Source organism: Aphelocoma coerulescens, chromosome 2 (assembly GCF_041296385.1).
Source record: "Aphelocoma coerulescens isolate FSJ_1873_10779 chromosome 2, UR_Acoe_1.0, whole genome shotgun sequence".
Lineage (NCBI taxonomy): Eukaryota > Metazoa > Chordata > Aves > Passeriformes > Corvidae > Aphelocoma > Aphelocoma coerulescens.
Genome location: NC_091015.1, coordinates 45,313,029 through 45,340,485, shown reverse-complemented (window position 1 = coordinate 45,340,485; position 27,457 = coordinate 45,313,029). Strand labels below are relative to the sequence as shown.

The window sequence follows — 27,457 nt, the reverse complement described above, 5'->3', positions numbered from 1 at the left end:
CCAAAACACAAAAAATTGTTGAGGGGAGACTCACAAGGGGAAATAAAATGCAGTGATAGCAACTGCTTGTTTTGCTGTGGTTGTTTTTTAATAAGAACTGGTGGTTTGTACCATATGACAAGAAATTTGCTGATCCAAAATATCTTACTAACCAGTGCTTCCTGTGCTGTGCAGCAAAAGAATTGTCAACACAAACAGTAGCTGATAAATTTACTTTTGATTTTAAACATGATCTTATAGTGTACTGTATTCTGGTGGTAGATGAGAAAAACATTTCTGTCCCTAGGGCCCAGTGCCTCACCTTTTAAGAATGTTTCTGAATCCATGCTTGCAAAACTTCATTTTAAGCTCTTGTTAATTATTTACATCATGATTTGCTTTATCTTATTCTTCTGATGTGCATATTGGCTCATTTTTATGGCCCGAGTTTTTGGAATGCAGCATGTTCCCTTCTAATAATAATAGTGCAACTTATTTAGAGCTTTGCCTCTTAGTGCTTTATAAATATTAACTAAATAATCCCCAGCACAAACACAGAGGCAGGTAAATAGGTCTGCTGTTTATTTGTTGGGATACAGGCAGTGCAGGCCTGCTCAGAGACCACAGGCAAGAGAGGTCAGAGCCAGAAGGGAAAATACAGATTTCCTACCTCCAGATCCCTTTGTCCTTGCTGAGGCTGGGTTTGACAGCATCACGTTAGGCGCTTCCAGCCAGCACATTCTGTCGTAATGTTTGCAAGTTTGACGAGACCTCAGTGCATGCTGAGGTCAGATCAGCAGTGAGATATTTCTGTACTTACAGAGCTAAAATGCTCTCCTTCCCCCTGACCCTGCAGTCCCTTCGTCTAGCTATTGCTAGAGATTTGCAGCCCTTGTTTTTGGGCAGCAGCTGCCGTTGCTGGCAGAGCTCCGGCACGTTTGCCCTCATCTGGCACTTTTCTCACTTTGCCCTTGCTACAGTTTTGGCTAAGCTGGTCAAGTTAATCCTATACTATGTCACCTACTTAGCATTTTGTCTTGTCTGCAATTGACTCATGGAGCATGTTCATTAAAATTTGTCAGCTAAACCACACCAATGTTGTATCATCGGTGCTTTTGGTCCGACAAACCTACAGTGTTCTTTTTGTTCTTTCTTTTTTCTTCCTTTTTGTTCTTTAAATTTACTAAGCCTTTGTTTGTAGCTCTGCAATTTCTTCCCCCCGCTCCCTCCCCAGGATTTTCTCAGTAACAATATATGAGCAAGAATACATATACAAAAAAATGCTGTTCTTTGTCTTGCAGCAGCAGCAGCAGCAACAGCAACAACAGCAGCAGCAACAGCAACAACAGCCAGGTCCCAGACTACCCCCAAGGCAACCGACAGTAGCATCACCAGCTGAATCTGAGGATGAAAATCGTCAGAAACCCCGACCGCGAACAAAGATTTCTGTTGAGGCCCTAGGGATCCTACAGAGTTTCATACAAGATGTAGGCCTGTATCCAGATGAAGAAGCAATCCAGACTCTCTCTGCTCAGCTTGACCTGCCCAAGTACACCATTATCAAGTTCTTTCAGAACCAGCGATATTATCTCAAGCACCATGGGAAGCTGAAGGACAATTCTGGTTTGGAAGTGGATGTTGCGGAATACAAGGAAGAAGAGCTGCTCAAGGATTTAGAAGACAGCATCCAAGACAAAAATGCAAACACGCTTTTTTCAGTTAAACTAGAAGAAGAGTTATCAGTAGAAGGGAACACAGAGATTAATGCTGAATTGAAAGACTGATCTAAAAGTATTATTTTCTTTCAACAGTGCCGCTGGTATTTACTAATGAAATGAAAATTCCATCTTGCGTTCTGTCAAAAACCCTTATTATTCATTGTTTGGCCAATGAATCTTCCAAAACTTGCACAAAAGTTGAAAAAAAGGATAATGCAGACTGCACTAGATGTTTTACTCTGTTTTACAAACTGCTTCGCAGCAACAGATGAAGCGTTGAGGATTGTTTGATATTAATTTGTGTTCACTGGATACACTGTGAGTGTACCCAATAAGCATGATACCAGTGATTTTGATTCTGGAGCCTTCAGACAAGCATTACAACTTTTGTGATTTACTGTTTTTTTGTTTCTGTTTTGTTCTTGTTTTTTAATTATTACTGTAGCACTCCACACTTGATCTTTGGAAACTCACATTTATTTAAAAAAATAAAATAAAAAGAGTTTGTTACTCTTGTTCTATTGTATGTTACAAAAGAACTATAGACTGTGGAATGCAGTTTAAAGATAACATATGCCAACAAATGCCTTGTATTATATGGCACTGCCGTAATTCAGATTTGTTTTCTTTTGGAAATAAAGATCACTGTATTTTTTTTTCCATTTTCATTGTTACATGGTTTTAGAGAAAATGAAAAAGAAAATGTGAAACACAATTTAGTCCTCATTATTTATTTGTAGATCCTGCAGCATCATGTTGTAATTAATTTTTTTGGAAGTTTCCGTTAAATGTAATATTGCTTCTCTTGTTACCATACTGATTTTTTTTTCTATTTATAAATGTATTTTGATGGGCAGTAAAACAAAGTGTCTTAAAAGTTTTAAATAGAGAAAATGTGCTTTACACAGTTGCCTATAAAAAGTGCTCTATGTTATCCAAGCAATTCATACTATAAGCTTCACTCTTATTGTTGTATGCAATTTTTACTATCATGCAAATAAGCTTAGGTAAATAAAACTAATAGATCACCTTAGAAACTTATGCAATTAATGTGAAAATAATTGATGTTTGCAATGTGTCTTCCTTTGGTTTACAATCAATTTTAAAGCTACAGCTGTATAAATTTTCTGTATAAAGGTGTATTTCTTTTTTATGAGTTTATTGCTATGAAAACACCAGTTATTTTGTTACAGCTGGCTGTTTTTATAAGTGTATCACAATTTTCTTTATGCAGAAATGTTCTGACTAGGAGTGGTTATTGACTGTAACTACACAATTAAAATTGTTTGTATGGTATGATATGGCAGGGTTTGTCTGCGTATGTGTGTATCTGGGAGGAATAACTTGTTCTTAGTGCACATCATACCTTCTTGCCACCACTTTGTTCTCCTTTAAAATCACAGGCAGATTTTTTTAATGACCTTCTTAAAATTTGAATTTAGATAACATACTTCAAAAAGAAACCCAGTTTGGTTATGAAAATCATAACCTGTCTTTTCTTGGTTTAAAAACTTGCCTGCCCAACAGAGATAGGAGGATATTATTGAGTCAGAAGGCTATCAGGCATAAACATATTTACAGTTCCTGGCAGTAATGCACTTATAATGGATACAGCTGGTTTTATTTTACACTAGAATTATGCTAACACTGTTCCTTGCACTAATGTATAAACATTAAAAAAAACCATTAATAGTCATAAAGTAAATAGGAAAGATGGGCTTTGCCCATAGCAGTCCCCTTCCAAGCAAGATTATTTTTAATGATCACTAATAAGGTTCTTGATAAAGCCATAACAATTGGTGACCTTTGAATTTATGCAAGGCTCATGTCTAGGCTAAAGAGCAGCTAAAAGTTATGGAGTACACACTGTTGTTCTCCTAGAAGAGAAATAGCTCACACTCTGTGTGACTCGGGATGGGGATTCAGCTCGGTTCTTCCAAAATGACCAAGAGTTTGCAAAACTGAACATGAGTTTCAAAGACACAATTGACTCTTAGCAAATTTCTTCGTGTAGTTCCATTAAGTTCATTAGGAAGACACATATTAGGCAGCAAGGTGTCATTCTACACATTTAGAACTGCTGCAGGTTGTTCTTTGTCTCAACGCCCTTGTGGGTCCATTGAGCAGCTCTCAGCTGCGGCTCCGTTTGGCTGCTCCCAGGACTGTGTTGAGGCTGCACCATGGTTTGGGCTTGGGATCCAGTCCAGTTAGAAGAAAAAGCCTTAGTACCACTCTGGGAGGGAAATAAGCCTTAGGAGGGACACATATATGTAATTTGGCATCGCATTCCAATAAAAAGGCAGTAAAACTATGTTCTCGCTTAAGGGACTTGTAATAGCTAGAAAGCTATTGATAGCCCAAAGCTATGCTGGTCACAAAAGGGCAAAATTAAGCCTAGTCTAGGGAAGTCACTGTGATCATCACTGGATTTCTTCCTTATTTCAAATGGCATTGTTGCTTTGTACAGCCATGCAGACAGAGCTAGGACTGATCCCTGTTTGCAGCCGAGGGGCAGGATACGTAGCCCAGGCAATGCAGGCTGATTTGATGGGCAGGACAATGCAGCTGGCACCCTTGGGTACACTCTATAACTAACAATGTGTGCATATCCAAGGCAAAAGGGGAAGTGAAGGAAAGACTTTCCTGGAATATAGCTCTCTCCACACTAAACGCTAATACACACAGCCCTCTGAATACCAGAAACAGGGCAACCCTACAAAAGCATAAGAAGAAATGTTTATAAAGTAGTCTTTGATATTTTGCAAGCAATTTCATTTTAAGTTTTATGGGTGCTGAAGTAGAGGCCATGTGTGCTTGCAGATGGTTATTATAGCTGTTTCTTTTCCATTATCTTCGTTGTTCTTTCTCCTACTATAGCTGAGGTTATCTTCCAAGTAGTTCAGCCTCTGTAGTCACACATTACCTGCACAGGAGTTTGAATCATTGCCTTTTTGTGTCCCAGTGGGTGGGCTGCAAGTAGAGTCTTTTAACTTGGCCTCAGTGACCAAAAGCGTTTCTGTTAAATTTTTAGCAGTGTTTTCAAAGGTGATATGGGTATTAAGGATTCCAGCTTTCTGTGAATGCAAGAGATTTGTACTGTGAGGAGTTAAGCTACAACAAGCATATGCCACCTTGACTCATGGACCAGTCAGACTACATAGAAAATTACCTTATGTCCTTTTCTGTTCCTTAAGTTCCTTTTTCTCACCGTCTGGTGGAAGCATACAAAAAAAAAACAACAAACAAACAAACAAACACACCTTTCCACTTCGGCAAAGATTAAGAAATCAGACTGGAGTTCTGCAATGAAGCACAAAAATTGAGATATAAAAACAGTATTAGTTGTGAAGTTGTTAATAAAAGTCACTGAGTAGGACTTCTCTGAGTGTATGAAATGAGTATTTCATACATACTTCAGGAAGAATGGGAAAGGAATATTACTAGAAATAGAATTTAAGCTGCAAAGAAAGCCAAATGCCTAAAAAAGAGGTAACTCAGTGCTGGGAGGGGATGACAGGACTTAGTTTTTGCTATAAAACTGAAGTATTTACCATGTTTTATGGTGTTTACCATAAAAAGTGGAGTATTTTTACTCCCTGATGATTCCCATTATTCTATATTTAACTGACAAGATTTATGTATGCTAGAGTCCCCCGTGTTTGTTTTTCCAGCCCTAAAGAAACCCAGTTAGGCCCCAGATTCCAAGAGCTCCGTGGCCTGGGGACAGTCTCAAGCCCAAGTCACATCCTCAAGTGGCTTATAATTATAAAGACTCACTACCCTGTGATGCAGGGGTTTAGATTTGTGTTTTGTATAACTACTTTAAATTGGTAAGATGACCCAGCAAAAACTGTCCATGTATAAAAGTAAATTATTTCACTTACTTTTTTCTTTTAGTTGGGAAGGTGCAGCAAATGGAGAAAGGAGAAGGTTTCTCCAAACCAGTGATTTTGTTGCAATGATTTACAAAGTCAGTGCTTTGATTGTGTGCTGGGAAAGCACCAAATATTACTAAGTTCATTTGCCAAAGCAAATGCTTCATATGTTAAGAGCAGTATAAATTAGATATTATAGTGGCTCTACTAGAACATCAAGTGTTACCAATTCTGATTAACTTATTGAACTTGTGCTTTGAAGTCAGGTACATTGCAGAGACCAAAGGTATTTTGATTTTTACATAATGATTTATATTGTGCTTTGAATAACAGTCCCATAGCAAAGCAGGGATATAAATATACTCCCAGGCCTTTTTTTGCACGCAGAGGTAATTTAGGTTGGTCTCCTCACAGTGCCTTGCGTCCATACAGTCTTTTACTACAACAAATGAGCTAATAATTCAAACTGCAATAAGTGATCCTCCTTGGAGCAGGAGTAGTGCTACTTGGCAGTGAGTTTGTTTGCTTTCAGGTTCATATGGGAGCCTTCCCACCCACTCTGCTGCTGGCAGCCCTCCCACTCTCTCATGCTGTATTGTTTCGTTTTGGCCTGACCTGGGCACTCTTCCTGCTCCAGGTCGTCTTGGTCAAATGTCACCTCTCCTGGTTGTATGCCAACACTCAGGTATTTGTGCCACAGTTTAATATAAGGCAGCAAGGACTGTATGTGTCTGATGTCACCTACCCTTTGTCATAACCATTCACGCTGTGAGCCCTGCAGAGCTGCTTGAATAAGCCACTTGCATTGGAAAGAGAGTGACAACTGGAGGAAACCCACCAGGTGACAGGTTTCTTCTGAGCTGATGGAGTAGAGGGGGCAAGGGGATGTGCATTCCAGAGGGGAGAAAGAAGGAAGGTGCCAGAGAAGGAAGAAAGAGTCAGAAAGGTCACCACAGCTACCCTTGCATAGGGGATCGAGCCTTTTTGCAAGGCATGCTATGGCAATACTCAAAGTACTACAGAGTACTGCCAAGACTCCATGGAAAATGCACAATTGTCTCCAGCTGTGGGATTTGCCCTGTCAGGCAGTATCTAGTTTAACACAAAAACCTCCTCAGCTGTCCATGGCAGGAGAGGTCCCCTATCAGTTTGTTCTCTGGTACTGTCCCTGTGCGTAAGATATGCAGGATTCTTTTTGTCAGCTGCTGACGTGTTACCATGGCAGATGCAGCTGGGACTCTCTTTCTAGGTTACTTGCTTACCCATACAATGTGCTAAAGTAGTATCTAGGCTGTAAACCCTCTCATTTTCTTCCAGGATCACATCCAAAGATAAGCAGTATGTCTGCAGCCTCAAACCTCCTTTTTGGAGCTGTCTCCTACAGTGTTCCTTCTCCTTGGACCAAATGTGCCACAGCAAATGTGTTGTATAGCTCAGCTATTTATCAAAGTGCAAGAGAACAGAAAAAACACAACCTTTGTGGGTGCAGAGATGTGTAAAGCACACACAGTTCAGAAGTTTTGGAGCAAGTAAGATGCCCCAAGAGGCTTCAGAGAGAGATTTGATACTGCTGTAGTCATCCCAAAACATCAGTTACAATGATTGGAAATTGTTGGGGCCAGAAAAGTTCATGTATAATCCTACTATATTTGCAGAGGACCTTCTCCCAGAACAGAATTTGGAAAAAAAGGGCACTCTGTTTTGTTATTTGCATTACAAAATAAACATTCTTTACAGTACAAACCTTATTGCTCTTCCACATTTACATTAAAGCAGGATCCTGTCCTCATAACGAGCAGCACTGCCTCAGCTTATGTGTCCCGCATATGTGCCCCATCTCCAGGGGGTTCCCCTGAATGTGGCATGCCCCAAAACAGCTTAACTCTTCTTCACTCTCCCATCATCAACCTAAACATGGCTTTTCATCTGCAGTCAACATTTTCACCAGGGGAAAGCAATTTAGAAAACAACTTACCTTAGAGCAAACCAGGGCAGGGCAAGGTAAACTAGGCTTTTCACAAGTGAAGTAAAAGCGATTCTTTATCATTAGCAGCATGGCAGCTTGCACTGTGAAATAAGTACGAGGTGGTGTTGTTGGCTTGCCTTAGTAGGAAAAATGCTATATCCCCAACCTAATAAGGATTTAATATCAGCTGAGAGAGTGAAGGAGACAAAAAAGGAGGAAAAGTGAGTGAGAAGAAATATCTAGATAAAATCTTATTGAGGGCAGTAAAGCCTAGAGATGGCTGGAGAATTACAAGTCTAGTTTAAATTAAAGGAAATCTAAGTTGGCCACAAGGAAGAACTAAGTGAGGACTACTTTGTGGTTCACATACTGAATATCCCGTGAAAACACAGAAAGAATGAACACAGTAACAGAGCTGTTTCAGAGAAAAGATTAGGTAGAAAAGGCTTGTAAAAAGGTAGCTCAGCTTGTTTCTTTAATACCTGCACAACCATAAGTGATGCGTGGAAGGTGAATACAGAAAGAAAATTCAAATCTTCTCATAACACCTCTAGAGGCAATGCTTGAAATTATCAACTAACCGGATTAAAAATCAGTAAAAGGGAGCATTTTTCTTCCCATCTAACAGCTGAAGTCACTGCTATACATACCCCTTCATATCAAAAAGAACAAATGGCTTTTTAAAAGTGCAAAGAAATCGTGGAAACAAAGGATTGATCTGACCTTCTTTTGAAGAGGCCAAGGACTGTTTTCCACTCTAGTACTGGACAGCTGGCAACCCAGTGATGGCATCCACATAGACAGTGTCCAGCATCCAGCCAGTTGCTTTAGTCCTCCGTAGTCACAAGTGTGACAAATTTGATGGGCTGAAATTTGCTGTCTTCTTGGTCAGGTATGCTAAATGCAGTTTGTATACTTTATTCCCCATATTGTTCATAACCAGATTTTAAAAAACCCGATTTGAATAATTTCATTGAGGAGTAGGTCACCTCATATTTACAAAACACTCCCTCCTACGCATGCCAGCATAAAAATTTATACCCAAATCATTTTGGTCATTGCCATGGTATTGGTACAGTTGCTGTTCACAACTGTGCTCCAACTGCAGCAAGAGTAAAGCAGGGCTCTTTTGACCCCATTTGCCTACAAAACTGGGCCATTTTTTATCACTTGTTACCACCTTTCTTTCAGCCTTCCCTGTGCACATCCCACTTTCATTCAGGTTTAGATGACCTGTTCCTTTCTCGTCTTCAAAAGCCCCAAGTAAAGGTTCACAGAGGATTTAAAAAAAAAAAAAAAAAGAAAAATGTATATATTTACATCATCAGCTCATAAGACATCGCTCCCAAGCTTTTTAAGGATACGCTATAGGATGGCCGGGACAAGAACCACAGGAATGTAGTGGTTTGATTCCAGGTCTCCTCCAGTTCTCACTGGGCTTTCTGGAACACACTCTGGGTGATGGGGTGGTCACTGCTGGGGGTCCCTCCCCAGGGCACCATGCAGCCCACGAGCCTGACACCGCTCGCAAACGCCGTTGGACAAAATGTGCACCGTGGGAAAGCAGATCAAAGCAATGTGATTGCAATTCACGTTTGATGCAGCTCATTCCTGAAGCCAGGGTGATTGCCTAATCCAATGTATCATTTCTGTGCAGGCAGACCCTTGGGCTGGCATCATGTCCCATGGAGCACTGCTCCAGTGTGCAGCATCTGCCACCATCTGCCCTAGGGCTTGGCTTCAGATCGCCCTCCTCCTTTCTGCCTCCTTTTGGGAGATGCTTTGCACAAACTTTGAGGGCCAAAACTCAGGCTGTTTCAGGCCCTTCAGGACATTTATTCCCCTCCCACTTCCTCCATTACTTGATCTTTGATCCACACTCCCGGCCTTCAAACACTTGAAGGGGCATATTTCCAGTGATTTAGCTTCAATTTCACTCGCTATTATTTTTGGAAAAATAAGTCTATCTGCTTACCCGTTGTCCCTCCTGTTTAATCAATATGTCAGCTGTTGATCACAACCCCTGCCAGCCAGCCAGTAGATGGGACAATTATTCTCACAAGGACTTTCAAGTCCAGACTTTTAACCCACAGGGTCTAACACGGAGCAGCTGCAAGAGCTCTGAGTAGCAGCTGGCCCTTTTCTACTGCAGCTGCTGAGCTGCTCTCCTGATGGTCTCTGGCTACTTCGCTAGGGCAAGGGGAAAACTACTTTGTTTTCTAGACATCATAGTATAAAAGCTTAGTTCACTGCTGCTGTAACAAAGGCGGTGAAACGCCACAGTCATCTCCCATCCAGCACGGCTGTGATGCAGATTAGTCTGGGGTAGTTCTTTCTACCTTGTACCCAGCCAGCAAACGAGTGAGAGGCACAAGACACAACAGGAAAGCTCTTCCTGGCCTTATATTCACAGAGAACTGAGACTGGGGATAAAAATATTTAATTTAAGGCCGTATTACCCCACACCTCCTTGTTTTTTTGTTAAGCACTGGTCATCAGTATCAAACCATCTGTACTGCCAGAGTTAAGAGGGATAAAGCTATAGCTGCAAAGTGTTACTGCTGCTAGTAAGAAGTTATGTGCCACATGCGAGTCAAGCAGCTATAACTGCAGTTTTCTGCCTGGACATGTGGTCTTTTATCCACTTCTTCAGCTCTGGCGTCTGGCAGGGTAGGCAGGAGGGCATTCCTGACTTCAAGGAAATTCCCTCCTTCTGCTGATTTCTCCTTCCTGGGTTCTGCCAGAGCCTGGTTCATGTGATTCATTAAGGGAAAGCAAAACACAAAGTGAATTCATATCCACATGCCCAGTCCTTTCACAATACCTCAAAGTGAGTTGTATGGTTGCCTGTAGGGTCAGGAAATTGTTTCAAAGAATTTGTGCTGACTTTTTTCAAATGTTCTATCCAGCTGTGTAATCAGCTGTTACATCAAGGCCCCACAGAGGTGTCCCTTCCAGCAGGCAGATGAGAGGGTCCTTCAGCACAGAGCAATGATCCAGTCTGCTGGGTCTGTGTAACAGCATGTTAATGGCCCACCACTGAAAGTGCCCTAAGAGAACAGCATCAGAGGCAAGTGGGGAACAGCACAGGGGACAAAACATGTGAGTGGGAAGGATTGCCTTGATACTGAAAAAATGGAAGAAACAATAAAAAGAGGAGGGGAAAAAAGATAAATAATAGACAGATGACAGAAATACACACTACCAGTAAAATGTCTCACCCCTCATCTATACTAATTTTATTTCAGTATCTCCTCTCATGTCTTACACAGACTTGCCAGTTTTACACTCAGACAGAAAAAAAGAAGCAAATTGAAGCTATTTCATCCCCAGTAAGGGAGTGTTTTAAACTTTGATGGGCTTGGATGCTTCTAAGCTCTTTTTTATTATTATTCTTTCTTTGGGGTCGGTACTCATGATGTTTATCTCATCCACGTATGGGAAGAGGGGGAGGAATGGGTAGGCTTGACTTGTGCTAACTGTTGACAACAGTTGTTTAATTTTTTGCAACATGCACTCAAGTATCATGAGACTGTGTAAAATATAAATAAATATGGTCTTTGGAAACTCCATATATCTTTATGGCCTACAATACCTTCAAATCATGGAAAACCACATGTTTATTTGTTTGTTTGTTTTAAAAAATATTTTGGTGGCAATGCTACCTCCCATTGCTGTAAACAAGGTCAGGAGGCCAAAATTAGTCTGTCCTATTTTGCACAAAATAGTCAACAACTTAAGATGGTTTTGCAATAATCAGAAAATTATTGACCGGTGTCAACACCCCCTTTCTGATAAACTGTTGAAATGTTAATATTCTTGGCAAAATTGTTTTTGCTCTAATTACTGTATCCATCTGCTCTATAAGATTGATTATACTGTGAGAATGTTTGTTCTCTTGTCTCCTGCAATGATGGGCCTCTCCTTGGCGCAGAAATAGTCCTGCCTCATCTTTACACAGAGACAAACATGCAGCAGAAATCAAACCAGCACTCAGCTCCTATGGAGTTGAATAATAGTTCCTTGAAGGAGTTAATACATAATACAGCAACTGCCTCTTGGATGGACCAGCCCTTGGAAAAGTATTGCCCTGGCCCAGATGAAAACAGCTGGCTTTCAACCAGCATGGGTATCAGTGACCAGGAAGGCCACCAAAAACCCGGGAGCCCTCAAATGCTGGCATATCTGCAGCATTACTGCTTCAGCTGAGGAGAAGTTTGGCTACCTGGCAATGCCAGGCCCCCTCTGCAACAGCTCCTTGGCAATGAGCAGCCGAGTTGTCCGAGGAGCAAAGCGTTTCCTGTCCTATCTTCCATCAGCACCTGCAAAGGCTAATGTTACCTGGATTGGATTGGTTATTTCTGGAGCCAATGTGTAATACACATGCTAACCATGGCACATGCCAATAAAGACCCAGTAAAAGTAATGGCAAGTATTAATCACTGTTAAATTTGATTAAAACAGAGCAAACAACAACAAAACCACCATATGTTTTCTTAGGAAAAAAACCCAAAATGTAAAGCCAGTGGAAAAATAATTACTTTATTAGAAAAATCTGCTTTCCCATGGCATGTATGGGAGAACTTAAAAATTGCATTGATTTTGTACTAGTATTTCAAAATACATGCACAAGAAAAGTCATGAAAACTCAAAGAAATTATTTTCTTTGAGCATTATTACACAGAACCTGAATATTTTCATTGGAAGGTGATGCTTTTCTCACACATAAAATAATATTCAGCAAAAGCGTTTCTTTCAGAAATATAATTTTCAGTAAAAAAATTTAAAAAGCAGCTATTATTTTCCAGATAGTGAACAGTGTAGCCATGTCTAAAGCATTCAAAAGCCACTGATACTCGGGCTGAGATTGATTTCAGGTTTTTCATTTTAAAAAAGATTTAGGGTCTTTGTAAAAATCTTCCAAGTTCTTGACTCCATAGGGTGTACTCAATGCATATGATTATCCTTGAAGAAAGAAGCTTAAGGGCTAGAAACTTCCCAAAAGGAAGAAGGACTTTCTGGATATTGGAGGGGTGGCTTTTTCACAGTTTTAAATTCACGATTTACGAGTACATATAACTTTTCTGGAACTGGAACTGTAACACAGCCTGAAGAGAATCTGCATTCATTTGCACCTTTGTATTAACCCTTCATTTGTGCCAGCAGGGAGGATTAAGTTGTACTCAACTAATACAGGCTGCTTCCAGTGTCTCAGCTACTGTACCATGCAGGAACACTTTCAGAAGAGTTCAAGATGGAAGGTGGAAAAGACTAGCAAAAAAAATCGTTACTAGATTTATTGGACATAGTATGGGAGAATGAGTTTTTTAAATGAAATTCCTCCTCAGAAAAAGATGTTGTATGCCCACTTCCTTAATGTGCTGTTACACTGCTTAGCAATTATATTTTTTACACCTGGGAAATATTTCAGTGGCGATATGGTGACTGCAATCCAGCCTTTACATAACACCTGTCTTCTTCTGGGCTTACCTTCTCTTCCCATTTCTCACAGCAATTTCCAGCCTGAAAAGACAGCACAATGTCTTATCATTCCTTCCATTGCACGAGCAGGAGAAACATAGTAGAAATTTCTGCAGATTTCTTGCTTCAAATAGGGTTTCTCAGGCCTGGCATCAAGCACCCGAGACTTCTACTCTGCCAGCACTCTCTCATGTCTTCGTGTCTGGTGACCACCATTCAAAGAACTTCCCACCTGGAAAAGACAGGTTTTGGCTATTGCAGAACTCGAGGAGTAAGAAGATTCCTTTCAAAATGAGCAAAGCTGTAGTTAGGTACCTGGCAGATGTAAGTCAGGTAGCTCATACTGAAATCAGAAGGGATTTCTAATCAAAATCTGAGCTGACAGATGCTTTTAAATTATGTTTTAAAAAAACTCTTCCAAGGTGTTTTTCATCATACATTTGTTTAAGCCCCAAAAAGGACAGATATGATTCTAGAAAACACCATGGCAAACATATCACAGAAAGTTTTGACATGAAAATCTCTAAATCTCAGAAAGGAGACAGATTGAAACCTACAGTCCTGACCTAGAACAAATACAAATACCTCAGAAAAGGATACCAGCAGCAAAGACCACACACTCCACAAAGAGCTACTGGGAAATCCAGAAGTTCAGAGATAAATTAGGGGTTTTCTGAACACTAGCTACTACAGCTACTCTTTGTGCAGGGACCTGAGCACTTTCTCATCGTTCCCTGCACAAAATACATGGAGAATTGCAGCGACTGAATTAGGCTTGATAATTTCCTGTCTGCCTGCAGACTCAGACTGACATCCTGACGCTGTCCTACACTGGAGGACTATTTTAAAAGCTGCCTTTACAGGCACACTGGATGCAATGCAGCCTTATTTCTAAATGAAATCTTTGATTATGGAGAGCAAACCCATGGCTAGGGAAGCATGCTACAGAACCACAGTCTGTGGGGGACCATGCTTATCACAGCAAAATCGCCTCCTCAGTGTTCAGCACTGCTGCCGTGTCATGTTACAGTAATAACTGCAGATGAAGAGCTTTTAATTCATTGATAAAAGCAGAAGGCTGGAGTAGCTGGCTAGCTGTAATGAAGCTTATTATTCTGCAGCTAATTTGCCGATTATGCTAGAGTTTTATTTCTGAGCACTTGTACCAGAAGACAGCATTATCAACATAACATCTAAACATAGAAGGTCCTGGGAAGAATGTTAATGAGCTGTCACCTACCTCAGAAAAGGTCCCCATTATTAATAGAGAGTATCCTAAGTATAGATCAGAAACTCTCCCTGAAGAGTGTGCAACCTGTGTGAAATATGATTGCTCATTTGGAACATAACCAGAAAGTAATGGCAAAGTCATGTCTCATTTAAAAAATTGTGGTTTCTTTAATGATGGTAAGTGGATGAGGGCTCAGATGAAGCACCCTGGTCTGGCAGCAGGATTTCCACACACCCCAGCAGCCCCAGCTGGAGACTTATCCTGGGAAAAAAGCTGCTCATAAAGGAGAACTCTGTTTTTCCCTATCTTCTACTTTCTTTAACTCTTCTGTTTCCTTTTTTTTACTCTCTGGAGGCCAGGAGCCCTTGAAGACTACTGAAACACGGGGACTCATCCTTCCTCTCACTTATACCACTGAGATCCTCCAAAAGCCTGAAAGAGAATAATAGCACATCTATTTTTGTGCCAGGGAATAAAAGCAATGTCATGACAGATGCACGGGTAAAGGATATGGCATCTGGGGACCCTCCCATCACCAAGATCCAAGCAGACCTTTAGTCAACTACATACAATCATGGCATCTTCCCAGGAATGCTGAGACAGCTTTTTCTTATCCTAAAATTCCTTCAAATTCTGACTAGGAAAAGGAATTCTTTCATGTCCTCTTGCTTTGCTATGGATGGTCTCCCACCATTTCCAGACACACAGGTCCAGCTCCTTCTGTGTGCTCAGCAGAACGTAACATCATATTAAAACAGCATCTCCTTGAACCATCCCCTTCCAGGAAAAAACATCACCACTGAGCTTCCTTGTGCCTTAGGAGTGAGGAAGAGCAAGATGTGCTTTAGTTGTTTGGAAATTTTGTAAATATGTCTACTTGTTGCTAAGCTGATAAGAAAGTCATATATTGAGTTAGACCTTGGCAGGTTCAAGCTAGACCAAAGCACAGCAGAGATTACTGTAGGATATACTTCGTGTCTGTATGTAACAACATTGTAGTTCAGAGAGGTTATTTATCCTAATCCACAGAAACCCAAAATTGCTTTGCAAGCTCACTGCCTGTTCAAGGGAATTACAGGCCTGAGAGTTTCTCACCTGTGTTGTGTCCAGCCAGAAAAATTGATCTTCTACCTCTAAGGGAAAAAAAAAAAAAGAAAAGACAAAACGCAAAGCCCCTCTCATTTTCTTTAAAACACAATACTCAGCAGCAGGTACAGTCTCTTTCTCTTTCCTATTCATTTAAATATTGCTGTCAAAAAACTTGCTGTCATTTCCTAGTGGCAGTGTGCTCTGGCTGCTAAAATCAGTTTAAAATTGTACTTCATGACTGATTTCTAAAAGCATCAATTGCTGGAAATATTAATGTCAAACTCATAGAGCTGACATCAGATAATCATCCTCTGTCCCCACAGACGAAGCTGTGGCAGGCCAAGGGGTGAGCATGGTTGATCCCACTGGCTTGCGAGCCCACTGGCTATCCCAGAGGAGGGTGACATTGCCATGGGGCTGGATGACATGGGCATCCACACCTGATATTGTCCTTCCTTTTGGGCAGCTGGCCTTTGCTGTACTAGGAGCCACCTGGAGCCAGGAGGAAGACAAAGGAGAGCTACCTCAGTCGTGAGATTTTCTTAAATCTAACCCTTGTTTTTTTCAAAAAAGGGACATTTGGGGGTCAATTCCACTCTAAACTGTGCTGCCTGTGCTCCAGCACATGCTGATTAGCCATGAAACACCAGGCTGCCAAGCAGAGCAGGCAAGCTGCATGCCAAGCAGCTTTCCAGGGCAATGCCTGAGCTCCATGACCCCAATCCCATGACTGGGTGCCAAGTTCCTGCATCCCAGAGCAGGACAGTGTCCACACACCCACAAAGGGGAGAGATTTACCACTGTGAGTGGTGGGGGTCTGATACACAGGATCCACAGCCTTCTCAGAAGGGAAAGAAATGGTTTGCAAAACAGCTGAGGAGATGGACAGCGCTGGCAAATTCCCCTTCCCGAGCAAATGTCAATGAACCAGCGCGACCTCCTGTGCATATAAGATATTTTGTCTATTAGAGACCAATCCACGTAGCTACAGGCAATCTAGACTCCTTAGGGAAACAGAAGGTTGCCTACTTAGACTTATTAGGATGGGAAATGGCTGAGCAGCTGGATGAACAGGCAAAAATAAACTACCTGATATTCTTCCAAGTGCTATACAGACAGCATCCCCATTTCTCTTCAGTCCACTTGGCTTTGCAAAGCCAAAGGGATTTAGATGCTTAACATTCGGGAGTTAGAAACCCAAATCATCGAAATGTAAACAGGCAGCTTTGAAAATCTGTCTTAGGAGACAGTACCACTGATTTTCCATTAGATTTTCAAAAACAGATGTGCTTGGGTCTGGCAAGGGCACAGGTAATTGCCAAGACATTTTGAAGATGTTTACATTCACAATGGCTTAGCATGTGGACAGCAATGCAGAATATAGGACTGACCCCCAAAAACCTGCTAAGATCCAGGTAGATCACAAAACCCTTCCTAATAAGATCTACTCAGTAAGGAAAAGATCTCTACTGTTTACATCACAGAAATCTAGACAGAACATTAGACATTAAATTGTAGCTAATGGAAGAGTCATCATTGTGTCATGTGCCACTCAACCATGATAAAATTTTAAGGAATTATAGGACCAGCTCACATCACTGTGTAGTTAATTTTTTATGTGTTTTTTTTCATCAAAACATTTTTTCAACAAACCACGCTTTGGTATTGATGGCTTTGTGTAGAGCTTTTTTCCTAGAACAGTTACAAATGTTTTGTAACAAATGAGTATGTATGAATACGTCAAATAGTTCATTCTTGTAACTGTGCATTACCTTGAATTCATGTCCTATAAACTCAGTGCAACCAGTGTATTGATTTCCTTTTCAATCTTTTCAATGATTCCTGTTTTTTTTCCTTGAAAGAAAGAAATACACTGTAGCATACTGTGCATCTTTATATTGGTGGGAGGCTGAGAAAAACTCTATTTAAAGGTCAGTCCATCTCTAAAGTCTCTTATTCTGTAGTCCTTGGGCATGGAGGCCAACATTTTCCAACAGACTGTGTAACGTTAGGCATTTGAATCCATATCTATACACGTAAATAAAGTTAGCCCTGCTTTTCAGAGAACTCTCAGATCCCATCAGTGGGAGTTTTTATGGACAGAAGACTGAATAAGCATTGCAGGATTTAATTAGTACTATTACCCAAAGGAGCTCTTTAAAGATGGCTATATCAGAGGACGCTGATACAGTTCAGCAGATAACTGTTCTTCTTTTTTTCTGTGTATAAGCTTTCAGTGATGCTTAAGAGAGGAGAATATTGTTCCTTAAAAATTAAGTTCAGCTATGTACTGCTTGAAGTACTATTTATTTGATTAACATGTCAGCATTAAGGATGTCAATAGCCAGAAAAAGGGAAGCACAGAAAACTAGACTCAGAGTAAGAAAACTGACTCTTCAGAGCTATGCTTAACTGCTGACTTAGTAGAAGAACAATCAAGGACAAACACCTTTAGGAGCAACACATAACACAAACCCACACAGCTTCTCAAAAGGAATAGCACTCATCACGCATATCCTTGAAAAAGGAGGAAGTCCAAAGTCAAAAACCACCATAAAATTTACGATCATCTTCAGCTGGTGCCTCAGCTGGTGTAAATCAGTGTAGGTCTGCTTGTTTGGAGGGAGTGACACTGATTTACACTAGCTGTATTGGACTGCTGTGCCAATGTGCTTCTTACATACCTAAAGAAAGAAAGAAAAAAAAAAAAAAGTGAAAGATATGGAAGGGGTGAAGGTTTCTAAATCTATAGTAGAAAATAAGGCAGGAAATCTGTACCTATGTTTCCTATAGGAAGACAGGTATTTTACTGCTTAACAGCCCCATAAAAAAATAAAAGTTTCAATTTAGAATGTATCACAATGACAATTTAAAATATACATGTAACAGCATTAAATTGCATGCACATATATTGCTATGATGGTTTGGCATATCTGTTTTTATGGAACCAATGAGTTCAGCTGGACATTATGAACTCAGCTTGCACTCTTGATTTTGCTACATCCTTAGCTTTTACTGTATTATATATTTACTTGTAGTGAGGCTATGAAGCCTAAGGTCTGGATGTCTGTCTTTGAATAGGTCAGGTATTATATGGCTCATAAACTGAATAAAATAAATATACTGAACAGATCAGCCCTAACAAATAGTAGGACGGCTTCATCCCAGCTTTATATACAATAAGGTTTGGTGCAGTAAGTTTTCTTTTCTCAGGAAAAAAGATAAAGATAAGACATGTAGAATAGGCATTTTAAAAGAATTCATGTAAAGGTAAAGAACAAAAAGGGAATGACTGTGTGTAATTTCATGCTCAAGAAAAGAAAGTTGAACTTAAAAAAATTAAAAAGATGTTACAAAAAGGAATCTTCTAGTGTCACAAAAGGACATCACTCAAAATCCAAAGGCCTGTCAGGAGAAATGCACGAAGAACAACTGAATTAATTTAGCATTGAATTAGTTATTTTTGTACTGACCATAATAAAGAGACCTATACTTGGGAAATATTCTGCAAAGTGTACAGCTTATTTATTTAGACAAGTATTTCTTCATGAAAGGCTACACTGGGAAAAAAGAGTGCAGCAAAAGTCTTTGGAGGGGCCTCTTGAGGTCTTTGTGGTGATTCCATTGGAGTGGGCTCTTGCAGGGGGCAGTGGCAGAGCAGGGCAATGAGCCTCTGCTGGGGTGAAGCAGGGACAGAGGATGGGGAAGGTAGGGGCTGCCCACAGAGGAGCTGCTCTTCCTACAGTCCAGGGCATCTGTCCTGCACCAAAATCTCTCCAGTGACCTTCAAAGACCAGGTACGGTCTGAGGCCCCCCAGAGCTGCTTCCCTATGAGACCTCCAGCCTCACTCAGAGAGGGCCTGAGCTGGTCTAAAGGCAGTCTTTCTCTAGTTCTGCTAAATCTTACACCTTGCAGATAGCTGAGCCAGAGGGATCATTTCTCAGTTCCTACAGATTTAGTCATTTAGTCATATTCATTTCACCCACCTCTCACATTACAGCCCTGCTTTTCATCAGGTCTGATGATGTACAAGCCCCTCCCCGTGCACTGAGTTCATAATAGAAAAGTAAAGTAAGAAAAACAGACAACAGAAGAATATGCAGAGGTTTATGCTGAAAATTTCAATCAGTTTTACTAACATTTTCAACTTTTTCTAAGGTTTTGGGAATTGGACTAGACTGAAGTGCCTCACACGTGGTAAAGTATGGAAGGCAAGGAGAGCCTGGTTAAGAATGAGGTAACCAATTTGAGTAGAAAGTGGTTGAATGGGGACTAAGATGAAAACATCCTTCTGACTCCAGCATAAACATCTGTTTGGCATGGTGGGGAAAACTTCTGCAAAAGTGAGTAAGTATTGCAGCCATAAGTAGTGACTGCAGTGGGTGTGCACATGTGCAAGAGACAGATAAATGATTTAGTAGATAAATGGCAAAACAGGTGACACGACTTCTGATTCTGACTTATGGAAATTGATACCTCTGCTGAAGTACAACCTGTTCTCCAAATCCTGACATTAAGACGAATACCAGCCTAAAGGCAACCCCAGCATTTGATATTTGTGAGAGCTCAAATATTGATTGCACTACTTATTAATGAGTTTCATTCATAATAAATACATGGTATGTTTGCACAGAGGAGGTGTTTTCTAGGGGAGGCATTACATGCTGTATTAAACAATGAATAATTTCTTAATCTTAAATGTGAGTAAACAGCAGGATAGTAAGTGTCATGGTTATAGGCAATTTCAGAAAGGTGCGAGTGTAGCAGGTGCTCCAGCACACCTGATGAGGCATCTCTCAACCTGATGAGGCATCTCTCACTCCAAATGAAGATTTCTTTGATATCAATCACTATGTGAGGTGCTGTGTGCTAGAAATCACTGTCCTAAGTTATAACAGATAAAGGGTTGCCTTTTTAAGTACTAAATTCCATGTTGTTTTATTACTGTATTTATTATGTCAATTTTCTATGTTGCCCTTTTAGAGCTTCTCCTACCTTAATTATAATTACTTCTACAATCAGTCAGACCATATCTGGTCTTGGCCAAACACCCATTTTTTCATTCTCCATGTAGATCTATTTCAAAGAAAATGTTTCCTTTATAGAACAGATGACACATTTAAAATCCAGAGAAAATAATGTATCATAAAACCTACACAGAATGGACTTTTTAAAAATGGATGTTCGACATTGCCTTTCATAATGGTTGTATTCCCCAAGTTGCTGGTCAAGTTGCCATTTACTGTAATGAAACAGAAGATGAGGTCTTATGTCTAGGAACTGAAACTCCAGAGCCCTCAGCATTCACTATTTCTTTTTCCCTACGTATTTTTCACTAATGTTCCAAGGTGTTAAATTTCTATGATCAGCTTTTGATATAAGAGGGAAAATATGTGAGTACAGATAAGCAGAACATCCGACCAACAGTAAAAATTATCACTGTTTTATACTAAATGTGCAGTTTTTCTTGCACAAATATTCTCTCAGAATACAGATAATTATAACTGGGCTACTTGAAAAATGTAATGTAAAACTACTGCGGAATGTTTTCTTTCCTTCCCAGCTAACACCCACAAGCCTCTGTTTGCATAGGTCTCCAGGAGTCCATTGCAAGATTCCCTGAAGGAAAAGGAAAGTCAGTGAACATGGATGCACCTACACTGTCCTGCCAGCTCAGTGCTCCAGCTCAGATTCTCCACTGGCCCAGCCTGCCTAAATCCTTGGCTGAGACAAGCCACCCTTGTACCTGGGGAAACCCCACCCCTGGAGAGGACAGAATGCTGGGCTCAGCTGCCACATGAGCCATGGTCATGCAGTGAGCAGGTACAGCTCTTTTAGACCACACTGAGAAGCACCTCCTGCCTGCAGACAGGCACAGCTAAGAGTACAGAGCTCAGCAGAGCTGATCCACTCTCTGGAAGACTTATATATGAACATTAGTATATAAGGGAACAGGTAAAACTCTTCCAAGGTTTGATATTCACAGAACAAACAGCAGACTGGTAAAGTATTTGCAGAATGCCTGTAAAAATGTTTCAGCATTTTACCATCAGCGTAGGCACCAAATTTCCCATTGAATACCAGCAAGCAAGACTGCTCTCAAGAGGAACAGGCAGCAACTCTCACACTTGTGCCTGGAGCACTGTCTAGATCTCAGACACACAAACATTGGGCTGTATCTGCAAAGTGGCATCTTTAAATTTACATCATTGGCTCCAATGCAGATCTGCTGAGACCCCAAACTCTTTTATTAGCTTCTTGACAGTGGTGGCAGCCTCTTGGATAGGAGAAGCATCACTTATTTTTGAGAAACAACATATGGTACTTAGAATCCAGTGGTTGCCAGCTTGTGATGTAATTAGCCATGATCTCTGAACATCTGCACTCATCAGTTAGCCTTTAAGTTGGTGATCTACTGTTGTACATCAGAATTGAGATTACTCTTTCTTTGGGCATGCTTTGTTCAAGAACGTTTAATATATTTAGCTAAAGTTATTAGCTTCAAAACCCTGTGAGTACTCTGTAGGCAGAAATCCTATTACAGATTATCACCTCGTCACTCTTTAAAAGTTCTCCTGAGACTGGAAAAAGGGGACTGCTTAAAAGGCACTGTAGGACAGTGAAGGACCACAATACATGATGGTATTGTCAAAACAAAAATGCTGTCCTCAGAATAAATGTTTACTGAATCATATTTGTAGCCTGATACTGTCAGACTTACTGTCATGCATATGCATGAGGTAAGTCCAGTAGACTTGTAATAGGAAAACTGGAGTTTAAAGATACTGGTCAGAAGAGCCAAGAAAATGAAAATATTTCAAAATTTTTCTAGAGCTTTTCATTAGAATTAATATTTTCATGAGCCTTTTTAAAGTCAAAGAGTGACAGCCTTAAAAGGTGAGCAAAGAAGAACAATTTATGTAATGTTTGTTTCTTTCTTTTTGAAGTGCAAAAGCAAATTAACCTAGTATTTGTGACCAGTTATAACCTTGGATTACCAGATGGATTGAAAGAGACAGTAAGGCAAGAGAGAGAAACTATTAGTTAAACAAGTAATCTCATTGAAGCCATATGGGCTGTTTAGGCAATTAGGATTATTCATAGAAGAAGGGACTTAAGGAGTCTTTCAGAAAGTCCATTATCTTTGATAGCAAGGTTACACTGGGCAATGTGAACTATCTGGAAGAGAAATGATGATGCAAGAAAATTGAAAAGAAAGGAAAAAGATTGAAAAGAAGGGAAAAAGACCTGGAAATAACAATTACATCTAAAATAGCAAGATCAAACAATAAATGAACATTTCTAGATGTCTAGAAAATACTGTTAATTAGTCCTGGGGCAGCAGAAGGAGAAAGGATAATGTTACTGTCATGAATGCTGGGCATTCAGCAATAAATCACTTTTTTTCTAGCTCTGTATTAGTAGTACTCATACATAACTGTAGGACTTCTAACACAGGTCAAGGACATTGTTAACTGAGATTGTCAAGCTTAGTGCAAATAACAGTCCAGCTTCTCAGTAAATAGAAGGCTACCATGTGGCCTACACTGAATTTTCTTAATGCAAGTTGAAGAGTCACACTACATTCCCAGATAGAGTTCCCCTGCATCTCCTGCATACATTGAATTTTGCACTGAAGTTTTATTCCCTGGCTAAACACACAACTTAAGTGTTCCCCTAAAGTTATGCACTGGACAATGTACCTGGAAGATAAACAGATACATTCAAAACAGCCCAAACACACACTGGTGCAGACTGAGCTGGCTGAACTTTTAGCACAGTCAATCCTGTTGGTTTGTCCAACAGTCATTAGGTCTTTCTAGGGAATTTCAAGAAAGATTATCTTTCATCAGCACATTACACCACCCCTAACAGGTTTAAAGTCTCATCCTGATTCACAGTGGAAGCTCATTATGAAGCATGAATCCTGCATACTGTCTAGTCCCAAGATTAAGTCCTTCCATATGTGAGGGATGAAAAATTCTTCCTTTCTGAGAAGTTTTTCCTGGAGTTGGCAAGTTCCTCCAGGTGAAGAAATAGTTGAGCCATGTAATGAGGCCCTGCAAAATGTCATTCAGCTGAAATCAGGTTAAGATAACCTCAAATGACAAGCAAGAAGAGAATGTTTATTTTCCCTGATTTGCAGTGGCTTTGCTATACTTGGCTGCGACACAAAGAATTGAGCTCTGATGAGCATTGCAAGAAGAGAAGATGATTGTTTTACCAGCTTGAAAGGGAAGGGAATCTGGGGAATTCATTCTTATTTATATTATTGCAAATATCTTTTGTTTTTTAGTCTGAGAAAAAAAAAGACCAAAGGACATTTAAAACCTGCACTTTTTTCTGTAGCATTTTCATCAGCTGACACAAAGCTGGCCAATTTATTGCTCTGACTGACAGCAGCTGATCAAGTGTTCCCACAGCCACTATCACAGTGTGAAACATTGGGTTCAAAATGGTGATGGGTTCATTTGCTGTAATTCTAAATGGGACAGAGCCCAAAACCAGGATCCCAGCTCCCTTGAACTCGAGCTGTTCAAAATTCAGATCCATATCAAAATCTTACTGCTCAGGCGCATCACTACTTAATTTACCAAGGCTGTTACTGGCACAGCACTTCATTCTGGCTGTCTTCACTATCCCTCACGTGGCAGCCACAATAAATTATGCAGCTGGGAATGCAATAGCATGCGAAGTGATTGACCTGTGCAAGGATAGTGATCGCTCTCACATGGCTTTGCTGCAGCCCCATGCTGGGCAGAGCAGCACTGCCCTCTGCCAAGGGGACATGGGATGCATCCCCTACTCTCTTGCATGCAAGTAAATCTGGCCTATTCAGCAAATGCTGCCTTGCCTCTGTTAGGTAGCAGTAGCACTGGGTAACGTGACCAGAGAAGATTTCCCTTAAGCAGGACTGCTTCCATCTTTCTTAAGAACCCTGTTAATGAGCAATGCTATAGCCCATAGGAGGACTTCTCATGTAGGGACTTAGGTGCCTTTAATGAAGCCTTCACTTTAGTCTGCTTGTACACTTGCTGGAGAACTGGGTGCAGGTTCAATAGCTAATGGGATTAGTATTCCTACCTCTAAAGCCAGCAGTGTGGTGAAATACGTCTGTGACTACCTGAACCTAAAGCCCAGAGGACGGCTCGTTTGGCTGAGGCTCAGGAGATGCATGACAAATACAGCAAAATGGGTTAGAAATAGGAGCCAAAGGAGCCAGCAAAGTGCACCTCATGGCTCTTAGTAAAGAGTATGCAGCAGTAAGGAACTGTCCCTAAGCACTGAGCAGCCCCAAACTGTTTCTTCATCCTGGCTTTTATGAGAGAGGATCCCACTGCAATGACCAACGAGTACTCTGTGCTCCATGCACGGCAGTCTGAGGTCCTCAGGAGATGAAGGCAGTGCAAGATCTCCCTACCCTGGAGCTAACCTGAGTTTTCTTTCAAGGGTGGCACTGCACAACTTCACCTGCAACCACACACAGCTCCTGGTAGTGTTTCCAGCTGACAAAGCACTCCACAGATGGGGTCTCCTCTTCCCTCCTCACCACAGCCCTGCAATTAAGTGCTCTCAAGCCACTGTTCCTACTTCCTCAAGCATAAAAACCTCCCAAAGGAGCAGAGAGGGGCAAACTACAAGTCCCTGGCTTAGCTCCAGAGCCTACATAGAGCTGCTGGCTTATAGACCACAAAATGACCTCTGCGGAGGGAGACTGGGGGCAGCTGCGCTCCCTACGAGAGAGCTTTCCTTCCTTCAGAAAAAGGTGCTTCACAACCTGCCCTTACCTCCGTGCAGACATTCCCAAGGGACAGACATGGAGCAGCGTGGCCTATGGTAATGCTAGTAGCTAGTTTACACCTTGACTTCTGCCTGAAGCATCAAGTATTCACCACGAGTGCCGAGCTACATATGGCGCAAGGTATACATTATTCCACTGGCAGCCGTTATATGACACTGTAAGTAAAATAAAGTAACAGGTAGATATATTTTTCTTGTTAATCACAAACCTAATTTTCTATTAAAATGTATGAGATGACAAAATCTCAACAAACTCTTTAAAGCTATTACTAGAGGATAAAGTATTCCACCAAAGTATTAATATTAACATCATTAAAAGAGTTTTATCAAGTGTGCCTTTATCTCCAGATTGCAAACAATAGCAGCCTGAAGGAGAGATATGCCCTTGAGTATTGTGGTATGAAAACCAACAGCAGTTTTAGAGCCACATAAAGTCTTCTTGTGGCTTCAAAATTAGGGGAAAAAAATCTTGGAGCCACAATTATAAGAAGTAATAGAGTAAATGAATCTATTTTTCATCACCTTGGGCTCTGAAAAGAAAACATTTGAGAATTATATTGATAAGAGAAAGAGCTGAGATATTCAAATGCATTTAATGTTGTTTTAATTGATTAAACTAGATCAGGAGCATTTCAAAATGCATAAAGGAGCAGTTTCTGCATAAATATTCAAAATATATCAGGTTCAGAAGATAGGTGATGCTTTGTACATGTAAGTGATACAAGATATCTATCTTCCATAAATCCAGTAATGTCTTAGAGTCCAGAAGATTAAGAGTCTTACATTTTTAGGGTGCATTTTTCTCCCAGTCATTTGTTAATATCACAGAACTCTTCCTCCCTCCCTGTGGGGTGGGAGTGCTTCTGGCAGTCCAGAACTTTAAAAAAGGGATTTTAGAGATGGGAAGACAAGGCAAGATTTTGGTACTACTGTGACCACCCATGCTAGGTTTGTCCAGGTCTGGTGGTGTCAGTGAGTTACAGATCAAAGCACGTGAAAGTCTGGACAAATCCCCCAGTCACTACTTGGAAAAATATATCTACTTCCTGGCAGCTGATTTCTAAGAGAGATCAACACCATTTCACCTCTGAGGATAAGAGCATTGACTCATGGATATCAAGATAAACCATTGACTCATGGATATCAAGAGCACCCCATTTGGTCTCCCCAGCTCTCAGACCCCACAAAACAAGTTTAGTGGAGCCTGCGATGTCCACTGCTCCTGCCCAGGTCCTGGCGGTCCTGTTTTAATGGCCCAGAAGCAATTCTTCCTTTTGCTAAGATCGGGCTTTTTATGAATCCTGACATTGGGTTACTTCAACAGATTTACCAAATGGGTCTTCTGGGCAAGAAGGGATGGCCTAGGGGAAAGGACAGAGGTAACCAAAAGCCAGTCCACTGGAGGGCCTGTACCAATATCAAAATTCCCAATCTTGACAAGGTCCCTTTAAAATGTTTCTTTGTTTCATGATCATAAACTCAAAATAGTCCCCTTTGCCACATCACTATAACACTGCTCTGAGATGAGGAAAATAGAAGAATATTGTACTGTAGATGTCTGTCTCCCAGCTGCATTGAGTGATGAGGCTCTCTCTTCCCTGTATGTTCATAAGAGGTAATTTCTTCTAGAGTCTCTCCATAAAAAACTCCTTACAGGGAGCCCACCATTAATCTTGAGCACAGTAAGTATTAGCCAACATGGTAAAAAGAACATTAAAAAAAATCTTGTCCCTAAGCTGTGGAAGCCTAAATAATGACAGTAATAGCATAATCTCACTCTCACACACAAAATTGTTAACTGACAAAAATAGAGTTCATGCAAAGCAGAGTACACAATCAGAGCAGAAAAGCACAAGCAATTCTTCACTAATTCCCAAATAAATAATACCAAATATATTGCTTTTAAGCGCTTCATTTATTTTAAAGAAATACATCCAAAAGTGTTCCAATGACAGACCATGAAGAGCACTTTGTAAAAGATTAATTATATCCTGAAAGTTACAAGTGTCATAGAGTAAGAGGACTGCTGTATAAAAGACCAATATACCATCCTACTCAACCACCCATTCGAGGTAGGCCTGATCCTGAATTTCCAGCTGAGAACTGGAATTATTTAGCAATTATTTAGCTGAACATAAATATTTAGAGACAGTTTCTGCTAACAAATCTTGCCTGTAGGAGCCAAGCCCATAACAATATTCTTGGCACTAGTTTTCCACATATAAATCACCCCCCTAATGTCACACCTTCCTTATTTCATTTTTACAATTTTGTAGAATACCCAGTCTAGCTTATTTATGTGATGCTGTATCTCGG

General features: G+C 40.6%; 1 protein-coding gene and 1 long non-coding RNA gene across 5 annotated transcripts in view; one reads left to right on the top strand and one right to left on the bottom strand.

Moving 5' to 3' along the window:
• Positions 1–3,032, top strand: part of SATB1 (SATB homeobox 1) — a 92,331-nt gene extending 89,299 nt beyond the window's left edge. For all 4 annotated transcript variants that reach the window (XM_069007255.1, XM_069007256.1, XM_069007253.1 and 1 more), the window contains one exon: positions 1,281–3,032. In XM_069007255.1, coding sequence (XP_068863356.1) covers positions 1,281–1,763 — 483 coding nt within the window. In that variant the 3' untranslated portion in view covers positions 1,764–3,032. The remainder of the gene's footprint in view (positions 1–1,280) is intronic.
• A 9,080-nt stretch (positions 3,033–12,112) lies between these two features.
• The window catches only part of LOC138105713 (uncharacterized), a 165,847-nt gene continuing 150,502 nt past the window's right edge, over positions 12,113–27,457 (bottom strand). Inside the window, exon 6 of the long non-coding RNA XR_011148632.1 lies at positions 12,113–13,251. This is a non-coding gene — a long non-coding RNA (uncharacterized lncRNA). The remainder of the gene's footprint in view (positions 13,252–27,457) is intronic.